Genomic DNA, 21,189 nt, shown 5'->3' with positions numbered 1-21,189 from the left:
TCGCTACAGAAGTGGTCAGAGTGGAGGTGGTGTCAGTAAATGTCATTGGCTTTCTAAGTGATGTCACCGGTGACCTCCTGCTGCAAGAGCTTTTCCCTCTGCGGGGACCTTCTGGCATCTTGTATGCATCATGTATATGTTCTGAACCCAACTACTTCCAATAATATTAGTTACATCTATTAATTAGGCAATCTTCACAGACTAACAGAGTCCTTATAGGTAAACATGACTACATAAACATAAAAATTAACAATAGCATATATGTAAACAAACCACCAGCATGTACTAAAACACATTACAAATCTGAAGTTCCAGATTCAATATTAATTCTTTGAGACTGACAGTCTGACTTAGCTCATAGACTGCTGGCTAGCATGCACAGAGCCTTAGGTTAGGTATCCAGCACCACATAAACTCTGCCTGGTTTCTCAGGCCTGAACTAAGCACTAAGGAAGTGGACACAGGAGGATCTAACTTCAGGGCCACCACCCAACTATACACAGTTCAAGGCCAGCCCAAGCTACATGAGACTCTAACTCAAGAAACCAAAACAAGTATATAAACAAGACCAGGGCTTTGGGTTTGATTTAGCAAACATATGGCTATGATTTTTGGTTGTTTTAAATTATGAACAGTTAAACAGTTTAGATTAAGCTGAGGAAAAGTTCACAGGCTAAAGTTGGTTCTTAATTCCATTTTTTCTCATGTAAGCATGTGGGATGCAGCTCTAAAAGATGGCATACAATGGTTCTCATATTTATAGCCCTCAGTGACTATCCAAGAATCCTGCATTTGTTCTTATCAAAGCAAGTAAAGTTTGTTACGATGCCTGTATAGAAAGCTGTAGACAGGATCCCTATTCCCAGTTCTGTGTTGTTTGACAAGTTTTATTTCTTTCTGGATAACTGTAAAAATGACTACTCGCTTTCAACTTCATATGGTTTCAAATTTAAACACAGATAAATATATGCATATGAACATAGACACACATATATGCATGTGCACACACACATATATGCATGTACACACACACACACACACACACACACACACACACACACACACACACACACACACACACTATTTTGTTTGGGAAATAACTGATAGTTTGCCTGAACTCTAAATCTCAATGCCATGTGAAAATTGACAGTTGTGGCCTTACAGTCTAAGTTCTAAGTGAAAATCCTCTTCCTCTTTAACTCTGGGACAGTGTAATCAAGCAGCCAGCTTTGTAAACATGGAAGAAATAGCATTCTAGTTCTCCAGTAATTTATCATGGCATTTCCAAGAGAAGATGAAAACATTTCAAAAAGAGATTCAGATTTTATAAAATATTAAAATTATCAATGAAGTCAAGAAGGAAGACTGCTGTTGCATTTCAAGGTTGTCTGGCTGGATTAAAATCTTTTAAACAGTGAACAAAACAGAACAACAACAAACACAAAAACACCCCCACAACAAAACAGAACAAACTTTGAACAGCCTTATTAGATGGAAGGTGGTGCAAATGAACTCAGAGAGGCTAATGTGAGGTAAGCCCTTCCATAGGATGGAGTGATTCTGTGTTCATCTCTCAACCTGTCTATTATGTAGCAAAACCAAAATAATGTAAATAACAGGACATCACTGAGTGGTGTACACCTTTAATCCCAGCACTCAGGAGGCAGAGACTGGCAGATCTGAGTTCAAGGCCAGCCTGATCTACAGATTGAGTTCCAGGACAGTCAGGTGTACACATAGAAACCCTGTCCCCCCAAAAAACAAACAAACAAACAAACAAACAAACAAACAAAACCAACAACAACAGGAATCAGAAGAAATGGAGCTGTCTCATTGACTGGGAAAGATCAATCTATTGGTAAAGGGTCTCTAAAATATTTGAGTCTTGAGAAAATCAAGTGCAAGCATTTTTCTGTTGGACTTGAGAAATCACAGAACTACAAATGTTTATACCTGTTGTTCCTTTAAGAATGAAACAACACATAGATAGAGGTAAGCAGAGCTTCAGGCCAGCTAGTGCTACCGAGTGAGACTCTGTCTCAATAAATAAATTAACAAAAAGAGAATAAAACAATGCACACATTTCCCCCTTGTCTAGCTCTACAAACTATAAGTACACTTTTTTTTTTCTTCAAAAAGTAACAAGCCCTGGCCTGACAGTGGTGGCACACGCCTTTAATGCCAGCACTCGGGAGGCAGAGCCAGGCGGATCTCTGAGTTCGAGGCCAGCCTGGTCTACTGAGCATCCAAAGCTACATGGAGAAACCCTGTTTCAAAAAACAAACAAACAAAATAAACAAATAAATAAATAAAAATAACAAGCTCTCACCAGATGCAATGTGCATATGCACATAGCCCAAAGGTGTTTTATAGATAAAGTTGTTGGTTACTACTGACTCTGTATTTGAGATTATTCATAATAAAATTCTAGTATGTTTCTAGACTTTAAAAGTCCCTCTGTCCTGAAATTAGCATTACCTTAGGCTATATTTATAATGGCTTATGTTCTGAAGAAATTGAGGCTGTTTAGCCTCTGATTAAGATAAGCCTGAAATTAAATTGTTCTTACTTACATATTCTGTTTCTTCAAAATGCTGTAACATTCTTCCTTAATTAAACATTTATCGAAATATGCTTGTTACAGGTAGCATTTATAGAAAATATGTGTATGTATGTTGACTATAACTGTGTACTTTAAGTGATAGCATCAAGAAGTACCTATTTCACAGATAAGGAAAATGTCCTGCCCCAGTACCTTTGAGGACTGTGTCCCGCTGCTCAGGTTTGCTCTTCTCCAGTTTTCATTTTCTGTCTGTGCTAGGTCCTCACATGTGTTTGAAGTATAAGCTATGCATATAGGTACCTTTGCTTTCATATTTCTGTCTCAAAAGCTTTTCACATTTCACCATTAGGTATTTGCATTTTATTGGTTTCTCTCTGGATAGATTCCCCTTTCAAAATAAGGTGTCTTTTATGTAGCACAGGGTAGCCCAGAACTTAATATATCATCTAGGCAGTCCATCTTTCTGTCCCTGTTTCCAAAATGTTAGGAATGCATAGTGTGAATTATACTACTAAGCTTGTGGATAACTTTGTGTTTGTGTTATTAGATATTGAACCTTTGGATTTCAATTTGTACTAAACAAGCGTTCTACTAATGAGCTGACAACCTCACCATGCTTTATTTTGAGACAGTCTTAAATTATCAATGCAGGTGTTAAACTCTCCAACTTGTGGCTCCCAGATGGCTAGGGTTACAGGTACCTGCTGCCACTCTGACTTGCAGGTAAATTTTCTTATCATTGTTTTGAGATAGGGTTTCATTCTGCAATCTAGATTGGCCAACTCTCTGTATAGCCCAGGCTGGTCTTAAACTCTCAAAGCAATCCTCCTGCCTCAGTTTTCAAGCCCGGATAAGTATTGGGCTTGAACGTGTGTGTTGTGAAATATTATTTTAAGGTGTGCTACTTTTGTTTATGTTGCATTTGTTTAACTCTTGATTCTGTGTTAGTGTGCCTGCCTAAAACACCTGATGGTCTAATAAAGAACTGGCCAATAGCAGGGTGGGAGAAAGGATAGGCAGGGCTGGCAGGCAGAGAGTATATAGAGAAGGAGAAAACTGGGAGGAGAGAGCTAGCAGCCAAAGAGCTAGGAACCAGAGAAGGAGGAGGACTTCAGGGGCCAGCCATCCAGCCACCCAGCTACACAGCTACACAGCAAGCCATGGAGTAAGAGTAAGATTTACAGATGTAAGAGAATGGGAAAAGCCATAGGCAAAAGATAGATGGGATAATTTACGTTAAGGAAAGCTGGCAAGAAACTAATCCAAACTAAGGCCAGGCATATTACAATTAAGTATAAGCCTCTGTGTGTGATTTATTTGGGAGCTGGGTGGAGGGCCCTCCAAAAAAGAGCCAAAAAACAACTAATAATAGTGTGAGCCATCACAGTTGATTTTGTAGGTAATCTTGATGGGCAGAAATTTCTTATTTCAAGTTTTAAGATTTTCTGATTTTTTTTGTGTGTTTTTACAATTTGTGTTGATGATAGCCTACACCATTCAGTTTACTAATTTGATGGATAGTGACAAGTGTATGCAAGTGGAAGCCATCCTTACACCTTGCTGCTTTCCCTCACTGCTTGCTTGCCTACCTGGATTCCCAGTCTCCTATAGTATGCAGACTTTACAATTGCCTCACTTTCATAGCTGTTAATATATGCATTCAAAAATTTCTTTAAATTGTTTTAAACTAGCATTTTCATGGATTCTTCAGAAAAGGTATCCTTTGGATGTTAAACTAAAGAATCTGAGAAGGAGTTATCAGGGCTGCCAGTTAGATTTGAAAATTGTAAGTTTTTTTTTTAACTTATTGTCGAGATTTTGAAATATTTAATTGTCAAGCAAAAGAACAGAAAGATATTAGAAAAAGTTATTTGGTTATTTTTCCTCATTGCTGTGATAAAATACCTGAGAAAAGTAACTGAAGAAAAGAAGGGTTGATTTTGGCTCTCAGTTTGAGGCTCTGGCCATCCATTCCTGTGGGGAAGACATGGGAGAGGTGCTTGAGGCACATGGTCACATTGCATCCATAGTCAGGATGGAGAGAGAGGTGAACACTGATGCTCTTTTTTTTTTTAAAAAATTGAGACCAGGAGCCACATATATGAAATGGTATAAACCATAAGTGAGGTATCCCTCCCTAAGTTAACTCAGTCTAGAAATTCCATCACAGACACGCTAGAGGTGTGTTTCCATGGTGACTTTAAATCTCAACAATCAGTGTAATCTGTCACCATGTGCAAAATCAAATTGCAAATATTCGACTCATATGAAGCACAGGAAGATAAATATGTTGCTTTCTTACTACATATTTATAGATAATGTAATACATAGATCACATTTTCAATAGAACAAATGCCATCAGCCTTTAAAAATACAATTTTAGCCTTTTTCATATATAGTAACCTCTTTTTATTTTTTTAGACAAGGTTTCTCTGTTTAGCTTTGCACCTTTCCTGGAACTCACTCTGTAGCCCAGGCTGGCCTTGAACTCACAGAGATCCACCTGGCTCTGCCTCCCAAGTGCTAGGATTAAAGGTGTGTGCCACCACAGCCTCGCCAGTAACCTATTTTGATTATTGATTTCAAAGGAAACCCACTAAGTCCAAAGCAATAATAGAAAAATTTGAAATGATCAAGTCAGATAATTACTTAAAAGGGTCAGATGTAGAGAAATGTTTCTGTGTATTTCTATAAAAATGTGAAAGAAGGAAACTGTGATACCTGTTTTTATTTATATATATATTGATGTTGAGTAAGAAATTCATTTTTTATACTTGTTAATCATTGTCAAATTTATTTCTAATTTTCAAAATAAGAATATTATCTAAGAGAATATAGAATGTAAATATATAGTATCTACTCACAATCATGAAAAAAAACAATTTATTAAGAGTTTCTTAAAAAATAAAAATTGTCCAATTAGGAAACTATGTACAGATTGATTAAATAAGAAAAACAAATTGATCACACACTATCCTTTGTGCATTCATGTGAGCATGTACAGCTGCATACACACATAAGATAAATAGACACTTCTTTTGATGATAAAATTATACAGGTTCCAATTTCCAGTCATACTGGCTGCCACTCTGATAATTCATCTGGCTATTGTAAATCACATAATCCATGTCAACAATAATAATAATCACACTGGACATTGAGTGTCTTCTTTGGAGGCATCACAGGCATGTACTTTTGTCCCACAGTCAGGACAAATCTGTCACCCGCCAGTCCCACAGCCACTCAGACCCAACCAAGTAAACACAGAGACTTATATTGCTTACAAACTGTATGGCCATGGCAGGCTTCTTGCTAACTGTTCTTATGGCTTAAATTAATCCATTTCTATAAATCTATACCTTGCCACTTGGCTTGTGGGTTACTGGCATCTTCACATGCTGCTTGTCATGGCGGCGGCTGGCAGTGTCTCCTTCCACTTTCCTGTTCTTTCTTTTCTCCTCTCTGTTAGTCCCACCTATACTTCCTGCCTAGCCACTGGCCAGTGTTTTACTTATTGACCAATGAGAGCAATTTGACATACAGACCATCCCACAGCATACTTTAGTTTTGAAAAATTTTAGTTTTTGAAAAATTTCCAAATGTTAAAGTAGAAAGAAAGATGCTTCAGTGGTCCAGTCCATCAACCAAGTTAGATTTAGACAGAATAGGTCACTGATGTTTCAGTTTTCTTTTTTTAATTTTCAATTTTCTTTTCCTCCTTAACTTGCATAGAATGGCTAGGCAACTTACAGTCTCAGACCGTCAGGGTTCTGTGAGTTAGAACGTGTAGTAAAGATAAGTGATGAGAACTTTGGCTTTCTCTGGTGTATCAGTGGACCACTAGCACAGAACATGTGGTCTGCAACAGACAAGCTTTGGTAGTTTCCAATATTGCAAATACTGCTTCTGTTTTGGAATGTTTCTTACATTTTCCATTGTTGGTTTGAGTCAGGTTCTTTCTTACATTGAAGAGTGAATGGTGTTGTCCATATATTTGTAAATATTGAAAACCATTTTAAAACAGTAATTACTCTTCTAATGTCCTCATTACACAAGCATATTAATAACTTATTTTATACAAACACATATATTCTGCATTTTTCTTATTGCCAGTCACAATGATGTACTTAAAATTCCCTTTACTCTTGACATTGTATTATTTCAAAGCAACATTATAGGAGTCTAAAGTCTCCCTTTCTTCATTATAGGATTGTGGTTCTGAGACAGTTTGGGGGAAGTTGATACAGCTGTTCAAGTCCTTACTGAAACAATTTAGTGTGATATAAAGAGATTCAGTTCATATATCATTCTAATATATATTCGCCAGGTGTTTTATTAACTTCTTTTGACAGTATTATTAACAACAAGGGTTTACTTAAACTATTTGAGGAGAGATTTAATGCTTGGTTGCTCCCAGATTCCTCCCCCATGACCAGTCATTATACTAGAACAGTATAAATATATGGACTGTTTTTTATACAAAGTACTATGCTAATTAAAGAGAAACATTTTATAGGCTACATTACTATTAGGAAGATAGCAGAAAAAAATTGAAAGCACTGAAAAATTCCATGCAAATGAAAAATTAGTGAGTGAGAACAAATGCAAGTAAAATCTGGTTTCAGGTACGCTGAACAGTTCTGGCCAGTTATCTTGGCTGGGGATGGAAGGATGGATCACAGCTAAAGTTTAAAATATGGTAGAGTTTGCTGATGTTATTATCAACTCCGGAGGAACCACTCTTAGGTGGTACACTCATATTAAAACTCAAGAAGGTATATGTGAATATCAAAACGTACACGTGGATATTGGTGTATTGCAGTCAAACAGTGTTGTCAAAACTAACACAATTGTTATATCGTGAAAGAGTGAAATTATCCAAACATTTAGTTTCTATTTAAAATCAGTATACATTGAGTTAGAGTTCCATTTGGAATACCAAGTGTAGAGAAGCAAGAGTGAAACTGCTTTTTATACAAGGAAATTACTGGAAATAAAATTTATAATTGCATCTAAATGTGTGGATTATATGTTCTGGTATCAATGAATCATATTAAATCACATCTATGTCTTTCATTTAATGTTTGAAATAGACCTGCTTTACCTGCCACTCAGTATTATACTGTCATTTGTAGTTAGTTAACCAAGGCATACTTACTTTCAGAAAAATAAATTCTTGTGGGATGAAATGACTTCTCTTGTCCCTAGAATCATATGAAGGGATAATTAGATGATTAGTCAAAATTTATTGTACAAATAGTGACCTCCTCCATTGTTTTTACTTATAGCATGTACGAAAATAACGAAACCACAACTCACATTTACGTTCATCTTGACATTCATGCACTTGAGTTGCTCAGGTTCCCTTCTCATGGGAAATTCCATTGCCATTGCCATTGATACTAGAAAGTTTACATAATGAACCTTTATATTTGGCATTAGTCTCTATGTACGCTATAGTCTGGATGACACTGTCTGCAGAATGTGTCTGAAGTCTAGCATTCTACAGTTGTTAAAATATAAAGGACTTCCAGAATCAGACAGAGCAGACGTGTCTATGAGTTTCCTAAAACTTTTTAGTGTCATCTCAGGAAAGTATATGTTGTCCTTATTTTAAAAAAAGATCAGATGCATACAAAATTTTGCCTGAGAATGGTGTTTAATCTAGATAGAAATAGTTCTTACCAATATTTTAGGCACAAGTCTATTTTTGCATTTTTTTCTGGCAAGGAAGTTCTGGCAAAATTACAACTTCTAATCATTTTTGGGGAAAAATAGTTTTTTTATTTTACACAACTTATTCAAACTTGGAGAAAGCAAACTTTGAGATTTTTCCTTTTAATATACTTAAGTATCTTAATTGTTGATGAGTCTTACATATTAGTGTTTTTTCTATGTAGGGTCTAAAGATATAGTTTAAATTTATAAGTTAAAAATAAATTGTAGCTGAGAGCAACAGCCCTTGCTAAATTTGACTCTGTCCATTTTTTCTAGTGAAACTGAAATACTTGGACAGTAACCCAAACAGGCACAATTGCTGCCTTATTGACAACCTGAAGGTTAAGTAGTTAAAGGTTAAATATTAATGCTAGGAGATTTATTTATCTTTTTAGTAATATTTCAAACTATGGTGTATAGTAAATTGTGAGTAACTATGACAATATTTTGACAGTAAATGAATATATATATGTATGTATTTATAATTTATTTAAATTTTAACATATAGTGACTACTTTTATCAGAAGCTCATTTACTTGGATTGGTTTTGTGAAATATCAGGGACAGAAAATTGTAGTCATTTCAGTTTGAGTTTACTGTGTAGACTTAAAAACACTTAAAAATCCTTAAAAATCTGAATGAGAATCTTGGAAAGTTGGAGATATTTATTGCTGTAGATGACTCACCATTTCTAGAAGGACCTTACTTTTAATTTTCTCTTTAAAAGAGCTAATTGTTCTTTTCAATTATTTTCAATTATTATATTCCTCTCAAAGAATGTAAAAACAAAGCCTGAGCCGGGCGGTGGTGGCGCACGCCTTTAATCCCAGCACTCGGGAGGCAGAGGCAGGTGGATCTCTGTGAGTTCGAGGCTAGCCTGGGCTACCAAGTGAGTTCCAGGAAAGGCGCAAAGCTACACAGAGAAACCCTGTCTCGAAAAAAACCAAAAAAAAAAAAAAAAAAAAAAAAAAAAAAAAAAAAAAAACAAAGCCTGGCAGATTGTAGACCAAGTGCAAGAGGAATTAATTGTGAATTTCTCCTCAGTGGCTACATGTTAGATGGAGTTGAATGTCCTATGAAGGGTCTTCGAGGTGTAAGAGTTGATCCCCCTTCATTTTCTGAACTTTTAACACTCATTTTGAAAGTGACTTCACAGATCTATTTTCTCAAGGTTTTTATAGAAGCATCTAGCTAGTAGCCACTCAAGATGTCCTAGTCCTTTGGGGTCTGTTCTAAAATAATTAAACAATATTTATTAAATTCTGTCACATGCCAGGTCTGTTCACATTGTCAGTGGGAAGAAGACCATAGCCAATGCTGTGGTGTCTTTGGACCACGACTATTTGTTGACATATATTAAGTATGTTCTGTTTTCAGTATATAATCAGAAAGATGTGAAATTTAAAGTTACATTACCAAAGAAATGAAAGGAAAAAATAATGTTTGCTGTTGACCTTAACTTGATCTGGAAAATACATTATTGAATATGTTATAAATACGGGTACCAGGTAGCATTCTTTTGTTATGCCTGAGTTTTTTGTTGCCTCTAATGTTTGACAGGATGATTCATTGGAATAATTTTATTTTCTCTTCTTATTATCTTTTAGGTTCAAAATTATATATGTAAAACAATTATACTCACAGTAAGGGGAAATTGCCTTAACTCTAAAAATCAGATGATAATTTTGGAATTAAACCAGTTTTCTCATCAATAAAGTGGCTGCTATTACTGTATCTCAGATGTTTTAGGGACTTTTAAAGATTTGAACACTGTTAAGCCCATACCAATCCATAGTTGTAAACACCATTAGTTTTCTCTTAGAGCTTTTTATACACCCTTTCACCTTTTCCTTTCCTGTTTTTTGTGTTTGTTTGTTTGGTCTGAGATAGACTCTATGTAACACTGACTGTCCTAGAACTTGCTCTGTAGCCCAAACTGGGCTGAAACTGACAAAGATCTGCCTGATTCTGCTTCTGCAGTGCTGGGATTAAAGGTTTGTATCACCCTCCCAGCTGCTTTGTGGTCCACAGCAAACCAAGTTAGGGCCATGCGGTGGACAGCTCCATTCCTACACCACAGAGCAACTTAATATAAATTTTTATAATCATTTTTTTGCATAATATGATTAAATAAGTATTTGGGAACTTTATTGGGAAAGAATTTTAGAAATTACATGACATTTTAGAACAAGCAATAGCATTTAAAATGTGACCTTGAATCAGGCATTACCTGTTAAAATATATCTTTAAAACATGGCTGACTTCAGAGTTACCACACTTTTTTGGAAAACCTTTAATTTTTATTCCAATGAAATTGTGATTCCAAAAGTCACTCTATGAAATTATTACCTTCACAAAATGCATTGTTTTAAGATTATAAATACATGTAATATTTCTGGAGATTATATGAAAATACATGCTCTTTACACAGGTTTATCCTATAAATACAGGAGTGAAAATTTGAAGTAATTCCAAACATCTGTTTGAATTATCTTATTATAATAAAAGCTTAATGTTAAGATGCTCCATCCTTTATGTAGGATATAACATGATCCCATCTCTATTTTTTTTTCAAAAAAGATGGAGTGTGATCTCATTTCTTTTAATTTCCTCTGCTTTCCTGCCTGCCCCCTTCCCTGGACTCCAGTTATAAGGAGGCATTCCTCCATTCATGGTTACTTTTCAGACCAGTCCCTGCCAGCTCCCTCTTTCATTCCTACATTTACCCTCTTTTATTTTTAATTCTGAATTAAATTGTGTTTTGCATTATGATCTTATTTCTTTCTTTTTTCCAAGAGAGCTCTGTGTGTATGTGTGTGTGTGTGTGTGTGTGTGTGTGTGTGTGTGTGTGTGTGTGTGTGTGTATAGCCCTGGCTGCCCTGGAACTCTCTATGTAGACCAGGATGACTTTGAACTCAGAGATCCCACCTGCCTCTGCCACTCAAGTGCTGGGATTAAAGGCATGTGTCACTATGCCCATCTTGAATTTTGCCTTTTTTTTTTAAACATGTTTTTGGAGATTATAATTACAACATATTTCCCTTCCATTTCCTCTTTCTGAAGCCTCCCATACACCCCCCCCCTTACTTGATTGCAAATCTGTGGCCTCTTTTCATTAATTGTTATTGTATGTATGTATGTATGTATGTATGTATGTATGTATGTATTGGTAAATATAACCTGTGTGGTCTGCACTGTGTGTGTGTGTGTGTGTGTGTGTGTGTGTGTGTGTGTGTGTGTATTTTCAAGGCTGATCATTTCACATTGCATAAGCAATTCATGTGCTCATCCCTGGAAAAGACTGTTTGTCCTACTTTCACCATGGCTTAGCTTCCTAGTTCTTTGTCTAGGACTGAGGTCATGGGTTTTTCCTCGTCTGCTTTGGCATGTCTCTTGGTGTTCTACTTGGTCAGCTCATATCTGGGGAGTCATGTTGGCGATATATTATGTAGTGTCAATAAACAAGTATTTCCCTTCCTTTTCATCTACTTCTTGTTCCTCCTCCACTGCCCTTTGAACTGTATCTAGGGACTCTTTGAGGGGTCCTGTTTCATTTCATAGGTTGCCTCTGTTTTATTCTCTTAATTTTACTTACTTAAAAGCAATTATTTACTTACATTTTTGAGGCATGCTCTCATGTAGCCCAGACTGATCATAAATTCAGCGTGGAGCAAGCATAACCTTGAACTCCTGATCTTCTTGGCTCTACTTCACAAGTGCTAGGCTTACCCACTTCTGTCGTCATTCTTGGCTACCTTTGCAAATGTATCTTTTGAAACTTCTTGGCACTTACCTTTTTTATTTTGCAATTATGATAGTATAATATAGTTTCAATTTTCTCATATATTATTAGGATACATTTTAAGAGTTACTTGGTAAATGATGTATTTAAATAATGATTGAATATTGTAATGATGATTATATATTGATTGGAATTACATAGAATTCATGATTAATTTATATAGAATTGTCAGTTTTATCAATAAAGATGACTTGGTTAATATGGTCCAATTTCCCAAGTAGTTAAAAAAAAGAGAGAGAACAGAATAAGCTACATTGATTAATTCTCTACCTTTCTCATACTGAAGTAAAATTGTAAGCATTTAAAAATTAATTTTTAAGTCCTCATCTTAAGTATTTTCCTTTGAACTGTAATACATATATTTGTATACTTCAGGTGAAATTTAAATGATTTTTCAATTCAATTATGGTTTTTCTTTCATTTTTTGTTTATCATTGAAACTTGAAAAATGAGTATTTATTGGGAAAATAATTACTACATAACTTACTAATTATTTTTTAGGTCATGTTCTCTGGTATTAGGCTTATATTTTCATGAATGGGCATTTTAACTGTCATCCGTTGGTTACATCCATGACAAAAATGTCAATCACATTTGTATTCAAAGGGTGGGAATTCTGACAGCAGTTTTCACACCAAAATTTTCTGTGATAATTTTACTCTTAGTTTTGGGATCTCTTTACACATCTGTTTTGACCAACATTGAGGAGCAGTGACCTAAGGGAGAAAAGATTTTGAGAAGGAATTATGTTTGTCATTGATCTCGATGACATCCTCTATGTTGTTAGGTCAGCCAGAGGCAAGTACAGCTGGAGTAAAGGAAGTTGGTCCTGTTAAGTCTTGCCCTTGGAGAGAACACAGTGTGGTGAGGAACCTGGGATGTCTCGGGCTCTGTGCTAGGAGAGGGTGTTTTGCTTCAGACGGCTGGACTGAAAGGGGGTTTTTAAGGGAGTATGTTGACACCTGAGATTGGATGCTGGGATCATTTTAATTTTTCTTAGTCTTTCATTTAGTACAAAGAGAGCTGTTTGGCATTTTGTGGACTATACAGTGGTCTTGGGCTCTTTTTTTTTTTTTTCCGGCAGATCTCTGAAGTGGCCTTGCCCAATTTTATTCATCATGGTCTCTGAGATGAGAGTATGTAAGGCCATGTCCAGTGGGTCCCACTGGCCTGCTCCTGAAGGTCAGAGGAGTTCTGTGTATCCTGTGTTTTTTTTCTTTACTTCCTTTCATTCCTTCTTTCTTTAATGCATAACATGATTAAAATATTATTAAGATAGGTGATGAATTGGGTAGTTTTCTTTTTCCAGCTACAGGAGGCAGTGGTATAATTATGTAGATTGTGAGGTTTCCATTTAGACAAAGCAGGAGCTCCCTTCATGGTGCAGCATTGTCGTAGTTAACTTGATGATCATCTTTATCTTCCAGGCTGTGTCCTCCCTTTGAGTTAACCCTCTCTTCTGTTCCCATCTTCCTAGGAACCATCTTCGTTTTATCCTTGGATTTCTGATGTGACTTTCTGAGTTGTCTCTTTCTTATTTTTTTCCCTTCTGTTGGAGATGGGGGTCTCATATGACCTACACTGGCCTTGAACTCACTTTTTTTAGCCTTGAACTTCTGCTTCACCTGCCTCCACATCCTCCCTGCTGGGGTTACAGGTGTAGACCACCATGCCCGATTTATGTAGTGCGAGGATCCAACCTTGGGCCCCTGAGTTCTGAGCAAGGATGCTAGCAAATGACTCACATCTGTAGTTCCCTCCCTGGCTCGTGTTCCGCTTCAGTGCCAGTCTGCCCTGCAGACACGAGTAGTGCTCTTCTCAAAATACAAACTGTCACAAAACTCCTTCCCTGAAACCCTAACCTGACAACTGGAGTAAGATGTACTCCAGATTGCATGCCGTGCCTTAGTGACCCTGTGTGTGGAATCCTGTTCATCTCTGTCACTTCATCTTGTTCTCTGTGCATCCATTCACCTGACTGGACTGTTAGTAGTTGGAAAATATCAAGTTCATTTATGGTTCTGTTTTACAGACTCCTTATACTTTAGTTCTTAGTGTGCTCCGATTTCCCTACTTTTATATTTGACTGTCATGCTTTATTTATTCTTTTATTATTTGTGGAACTTACCACTATGTAAAAATAAAATGTATTAGATATGTATTTGTTTCATATGTCTGCATATACATGTGCTCGTGATTTCTGTAGGGTCACGTCCCTGCCACTGATGTATGTGTGGAAGTCAGAGGACAACTGGCAGGGATCCATTCTCCTCCCCTACCACATGGGTCCCAGGGAAGCAAACTCAGGTCATCAGACTTGGGAGCAAGCACCTTTCCCCACTGACCCATCTTGCTGGCCCTGTAATGGAGTTGATTTATATCGCTGTACTGTTTGAACCCTACCTTCCATACACGTTCTACTCCTGCCGGTTAGCATTGCTCTCATTGCTGGGACAAACAGTGGAATAACTGCAGCAGTTAAATGATTGACTTCTAGTATCAGAGGCTTCAGGCCCTGGTTGACTGCTTCCAGTGCTGCAAGCCTGAGGCAGAGCAGAAAATTATAGGGATGGGGGGCATGTGACAGAACAAAGGAGCCCACCTTATATTGGAAAGGAAGCTAAGAGAGGCAATGGAAAGGACCAGAGTCTCAAAATACTCAATGACTCTTAACAACTTAGGTTTTTCAATGAGGTCCTTTCTCCACACTTTGACCATCTCCCTATAGTCTATTCCGAGCCCTCAGCTCATTATCTCCAGATACTTTGACAGACTCAGAAGTGTGCTTTAGTAACATCTGGGTATAATCAATCTGATCATCTAGAGTAACCATTACCTTGAAGAGTTGTTTTCCACGCTGTGGCCCAGTCTTACTAATGATGGTAGCATAAAAGGGAATTAACAATTATTTGATTATATCTGTGATTGTGTAAATGAACATAAAACCAAATGTGTAAACATACATCCTGCATCTATAGCTAGTCATACCTGGTATTGACCAAAGGGACACTTGTTAGTTATTGTTTAATTAAGACATAAGCACTTAATGAAAATTCCATTTATTTCTATGGAAATATATCTTAAGATATTCACATCTATTATGACCTACCTGCAGTTTTCTCTAGCATCTTTATTTGGGGATGTGGCTTTGTTGCTTTTTCATTGTATTTTTAATATTAATTTACAATGGAATATTTGTGTGCATTTTCAAGAGTAAATTCAGTGTGCTCTAGTTTACTAATCCTTGATTGAAGCAGAACTTTGGAGAGATGAAGTGGCTTGAAATCAAGACTGAGTCTTAGAAATTTCTGCAGGGCCATACTGTATTAACCTGAGGATGAAGGACACTAGGTAAAAAAAAAAAAGCAGTGTTATTGTCTATTAAATTTGATTTTGACTTGCTGCTTTTCTGCTCATAGTTTCCGCTTTCAAATTATTAGTTTAGTTGATAATATTCCTAATGTCTCTACTTTTAAAAATTGAATGCTAAAATGTCCTCTGTTCTCATGATGCCATGGAGCAGTTCACAGTATATGAATGTTGCTTTGTAACGGAAGATGAACCTAGTATGAGAATGTTAATTAGACGGTAGGGCAGGCTTAGGTTAATCAGTTTTGGATGGGTATTTCTGCTTCAGAATTAACCTGGCACATTCTTTAGTGCGGCCTCATCCACAGAATACATGTCAGTTTCACGCGTAGGTCTGTGGTGTGAGAGTTTATGAGATGGCACATGTCAAGCATGAAACAAGACATGTGGTACTATTTGTTGGGAGATAATTATGAGTTCAATGTCTTCTTTTTGCCATGGAAGCATTTGCAATATGACAGATCCGTTCTCTTTCGAGATAATGAAAGGACACAAGGCACATTATATTTACTAGCTAAGGTTAACTGAGGAGTGTTCAGAAAAATACAGGGGGATTGGGCAGTGAAAGATTCTTCATGTTTTTAATGCATAAAAACGGATATGTTAGGCACTTTTGATTCTTTCAGTATAGTCCGTAATAACTCAAAGAGATAGAGCTCAGTGAGTATAAGCTTTCTCATCTCCAACTTCCTACTTAACAAAACATCTCCTTTTAGAATTAATACCCCACATTTTTTAACAGATATTGTGTACTTACTTATGGTCAGAAGCATAATATTCTCCTTATTTGTTCTGACGCATATTAAGTCTCTTTGTGGCTTTGATCTTGTTTACTTTTCTTGGGCTTTTCATCTTCAAGTGTTCTACAGCATTTATCAGTTCTTTCATAGTTGGATGAAATCTTGGTTTATTTTAAGATGATTTCTTACTGCTTCCAGTCCTGTATGTATACAATAATTTCAGATGACGAAGACCCCTACGGAAACTTGAAAGAACATGGAGTTTGTAGGTGATCTTAAGATAACGTTATTCTTGGCGTTGTGATGAACTGTATGTGTGTATCAGCTTTGAGCCATAATGATTGCTTTAATTATTTTAGACTTCAAATGTATTTAATCTCCTAGCTTGATGAAACGTTAGAGTATAAAGGAAATAAATTTTTTCCCATAAAATGTTTTATGAAGGATTTTTGCCCCCTGTGGTACTTCCTGATGGATGGATATTATGTCATATATAATTGCATTGACACCCAGCCTGAATGCTTCTTTTTCTTTTTGCCAGCGTGGGGTAACCTTGGAAATGTTCTGAAGAGTCAGAGTAAAATTTCTGAAGCTGAAAGCGCCTATAGAAATGCTTTATACTACCGCAGCAACATGGCTGACATGCTGTATAATCTGTGAGTATGCCTTGCTTTCTCTGGTTAGGTTCCTGTTTGAAACCTGCTATGAGAGAGACCATTGAGTTAAGTAATGGGAATGGGGATGTTGATATCTATTTTTCTGAAATAACTTTTTTTTTTCAAATTGGCCTATGAGATCAGCAGGTGAATGGTATTTATGATTTCCCTGTCTGAGGCTACATACAATATTTATTTATAGATATATGATTGAATTTTTTTTGACAGACTGTGGCCTATAACAAACAGTTGGTATAAGTGTTTTTTTTTTACTTCAAAATATATGTTCCACTCAAACTTAGATGGATAAATATAAAATTTCAAAAATAAATCTTTAATGTAAGAGATGTAAATTACACATTGAATGTTAACTGATTTATTTTTCCTTCATTAAAATCTTGATTGTTTCAAAGTATATGTAGACTATATGTTCAACCAGGGAGATAGCAGAAGATTCTAGATGCTAGATAGAGTTTCTTCTTTATCATCTAGTCTCTTCTTCAAAGAGACTGGATTATACCAGTTTGTGTAATAGTGTCATTTGAAATACCCATCGGGATTGAGTTTGGAAAAAATCTCCAGGGCTATGTTGACTTTGCCATTTAAACGGAAGGTTCCCAGAGGTATTGTGAGTTTGAGTTGATAAATGAAAACTAAACTTGAATCCTTTCCTCTGTCGGTGACATTTGGGGCATTTTTCTATGTAATAGAAATCTAGCTTAAAGACAAGAGAGGGTCTAGTTTATTGACTCCTGTACCTGGGAACTCCTGGGGTTGCTCAGATACAGGGAGAGTTAGAGCCAAGTGCTTGGCGCTGTTTGAGAATTTGATGTGGCGTTTCTGTTTCTGGCGTTTCTCTGTTCTCAGTGGGACTCTGAGGCATGCAGAAGATGGCTCTTGGAGCTTTCTGCATGTAACATCCCAGCTTCTCTCAGTCTTGCTAGGAAAGTCTGTCAATCTCATGTCATGCTCTCTCCTCCCCACCTCCTAGTTCTCATCCATTTTTTTGTCTGTATTCACCCTTGAAAGTTTTCTCTGAATGACTCGTGAAGCCATATGCTTTTGTGGATGAAATTCTAGGCAAAATGGGTAGGATGGTGTAACACCTATGAAAGCTTTTTTCAGAGTTGCTATGGATTCATTGAAGACCAGTTCCTTATAAGAAAGTGGCCACTCTTATTCCAAATTTGACATCCACTTCCTGTCTTTCATTAATATCGCACAATAAGGTATCAAAAACACCAAGCTTGAACTTTTGTATGTGTGGATATTCTTGTCATCTAAATCTTTTTAGTGGCTTACTCTGTAAGTATTGATATAAGATGTCATTAAAGATAAAAATAAATAGAAAGGAAGGTAGGCATACAAAGTAAAACACAGAATCTCTGTAGAATGTTGTGTTCTGATGTTTACATTGACTTCACCCTCCTGGACCTTAGCATTGGAATACAAATCTCTTGCCTCTGATATGAGAGTGTCAGGAGGATTTTGTGTGGACTTGTATCAGGTGTGATTTTTTCCCCTTATTACCTAGAATTTCTTCCCATAGAGTAAAACCTTTGTATAATCCCACCTCTCTCACTCATGATTCATGCTTTACTGGGTACATCTTATTCTTCTTCCTTGAAGTAATTGAAAAATCATATTATTTTTTAATGAAATATTGAATGAATATACTTAGGTCCTCTTATAGTGTCTCATGACTTCTTCATTTAAATGATTTTATGACTTTATTGCTGATATAATAGTTTTACTTCATGGAAAAAAAGCCTTATCAGTTTTAACATTTGTGTACATATTCTATCTCTTTGTATGTATACATTAGTATAGATAAAAAGATGGATATAGTTATATTTTTCAAAGGACCTTTTGCCTTATAATGTGAAATAGATTGTTTTTGATGTATAGGCAAAGAAGTAAGTAAGCTGGCCAATTTCTGCTTCTGAATTGAACGTATTTTCTCTATTAGTCATATCAATAGTCTCTGATTAATTCTTTCTCCTCAGTGCCAAGTATCATTCCTATAATCTGGTATGTGCTAGGCAAGTATTATTCCACTATACTGTTCCTTTATTCACAAAGGCAACTGGTTAATAAGTCACTTACTCATTGGCAGTACCTGTTGGGCAGTAGTTTAAAGAGTTTTTATCCCAGCTTATACTTTGCTGATAACATAAAAATACTCCATTAGACAATCCTACCTATCTCAGTTAGAGTTTCTATTGCTGAGATGAAACACCATGACCAAAAGGCTAATTGGAAAGGAAAGGGTTTGTTTGGCTTACATTTCCAAATCATAGTCCATAATTGAAGGAAGCCAGGACAGGAACTAAAAACAGGAAAACAGGACAGGAACCTGGAGGCAGGAGCTGATACAGAGGTCATGGAGGAGTGCTACTTACTGACCTGCCTCTTATGGCTTGTCCATCCTACTTTGTTATATAACCAAGGACCACCTGCCCAAGGATGACCACATTCACAATGACCTGGGCCGTGCACCATCAATCACTAATTCAGAAAATGCTCTACAGGCTTGCCCACAGCTCAATCTTATGAAGGCATTTTCTCAGTTGGTGTACTCTCTTAGACGACTCTAACATTTGTCAAGTAGACATAAAACTAGCCAGCATACTACTGTACGTGTAATTAAAGCATTCATCTTATAAGTAAAATGTGGGTGCTTGTATAACAGAGTAAGTGCTAGAGTAGAGCTCACAAAGCTTCACTGAATTGTCTTCCTTGAAGAATTAGTTTTTCTTTGATTTTCCTCCTAATTCAAATAACTGAAATAATTTATACGTGCAACACAAAATTGCAATATATTTTGAAAATGGTAATTAACTATCAGAGTAAATGAAGAAGCATACATTTCACTAAAACCTGTCACCACTGTCTATGAAATAATGGAGTATATAACTTACATTGTTGACTGGATTTCAATAATTACTGTTTTTCAGAATGGTTAGTTCTGTGATTTAAAATCAAGTATAAATAAAATGTACCAAAATAATTTCATAACCTATGATATGAATAAACATGGTCTATGGTTTTAGTAGCACATAGTAGCAAACCTCTTTCTATTTGTTTATATTAGTAAGAAAACATTTTCCTAGAAAACTAGTCTAGAAACTATGAAACTATCAAAAGGAAATTTCATATTTTTTTCTGATTTGCATAATCTCAATTTCATTGCATACTTTTCTCTGATGTCCAGGGGTTGCTTCTTGCTCTAAATCAGCTCTTAACAGGAAAAAAACAAAACAAAACAATAACAACAACAACAGAACCCAAAAACAAAACCTGATTCTCTCAGTCTTTCTAGAAAAGCCAAGCTAATGACTTTCCTTTTTGGCACTAGAAACACACGGAATACATTTCCTATCATCAGTCAGGAGTCTTCTCAAGGATGCTTTGTAATTCTGTCAGGAAATGTGATGCTCAGTGCTAATGACTTTACCACTATGTATGACATCCTAGATTCAGCCACCCATAACAAGGGTGGGGGAGATGTTTTGTGTTGAACAATCGAAATTGATAAACATTTATACATTGGAATGAAATACCTGTGTTTCTTAATGAGCTTTAGAGGCTTTTGGGAATCCCAAGTTTCATTGTCTCTTTTTTCCACTTGTATTGTAAATTATCAGAAATATTTCATGGCAGTTGAACTTTTTATGAATAATATAATCTCTGCAAATATTCATAACTACATTAAAATTTTAAGTAACAATTGCTGAAATGATAACCCCCTGCCAGATACAATATAATTCATGTGGTCAGAATTAATCTTGTCATGAATTCCTGAAATTTTATTTTCATACTTATATTTAAAACTACTAACCATTGATTTTAAGTCATACATCTGAATCTTGACTCATGCAGGAATAAAATGGAAAAAGTGATTTAGAAAATATTAAGTAAGAATAGCCTGAGTGATGTGGAGTTTTGTCTGAAGTTGAGGGAATAATGCCTTAAGAGATTGCAAATTTTTGAGTGTTTTTTTTTTTTTTTTTGGCTGGGAAGGGCTCAGTAATGATATCAAATCACCTCAGAGAACTGTACACACAGGTTATATCCTCTGCTTATGTAATGATGTTTGAAAATTTCCAGGACCCCTCCATACAGTGGCAGAAGTGGCTATATAACATTCTTTTCTAGGTCTTTTATATGGCATCCCAGTTGGCCTCTGAATGGAATAAAAGAATGAGGAAGAGGAGACTTAGAGACAACTAAGGTCACACACATAATGAACTGTCATTTGAACATAACACTCTTCTGACTCAATGCCATTGCTATGTTTAAATTAAATCTAATGGAATACAGCAAGTTACTTTTCTCACC

The 21,189-nt window shown here is 36.1% G+C and overlaps 1 protein-coding gene across 2 annotated transcripts in view; it reads left to right on the top strand.

The window, feature by feature from the left end:
- Tmtc2 (transmembrane O-mannosyltransferase targeting cadherins 2) overlaps positions 1-21,189 on the top strand; it is a 415,948-nt gene that overhangs the window by 213,791 nt on the left and 180,968 nt on the right. For both annotated transcript variants that reach the window (XM_042263186.2, XM_076553853.1), the window contains exon 4: positions 16,734-16,848. In XM_042263186.2, the coding sequence (XP_042119120.2) occupies positions 16,734-16,848 (115 nt within the window). The remainder of the gene's footprint in view (positions 1-16,733; positions 16,849-21,189) is intronic.

Source organism: Peromyscus maniculatus, chromosome 18, assembly GCF_049852395.1.
Source record: "Peromyscus maniculatus bairdii isolate BWxNUB_F1_BW_parent chromosome 18, HU_Pman_BW_mat_3.1, whole genome shotgun sequence".
Lineage (NCBI taxonomy): Eukaryota > Metazoa > Chordata > Mammalia > Rodentia > Cricetidae > Peromyscus > Peromyscus maniculatus.
This window is presented reverse-complemented; position numbering and strand designations above follow the sequence as displayed.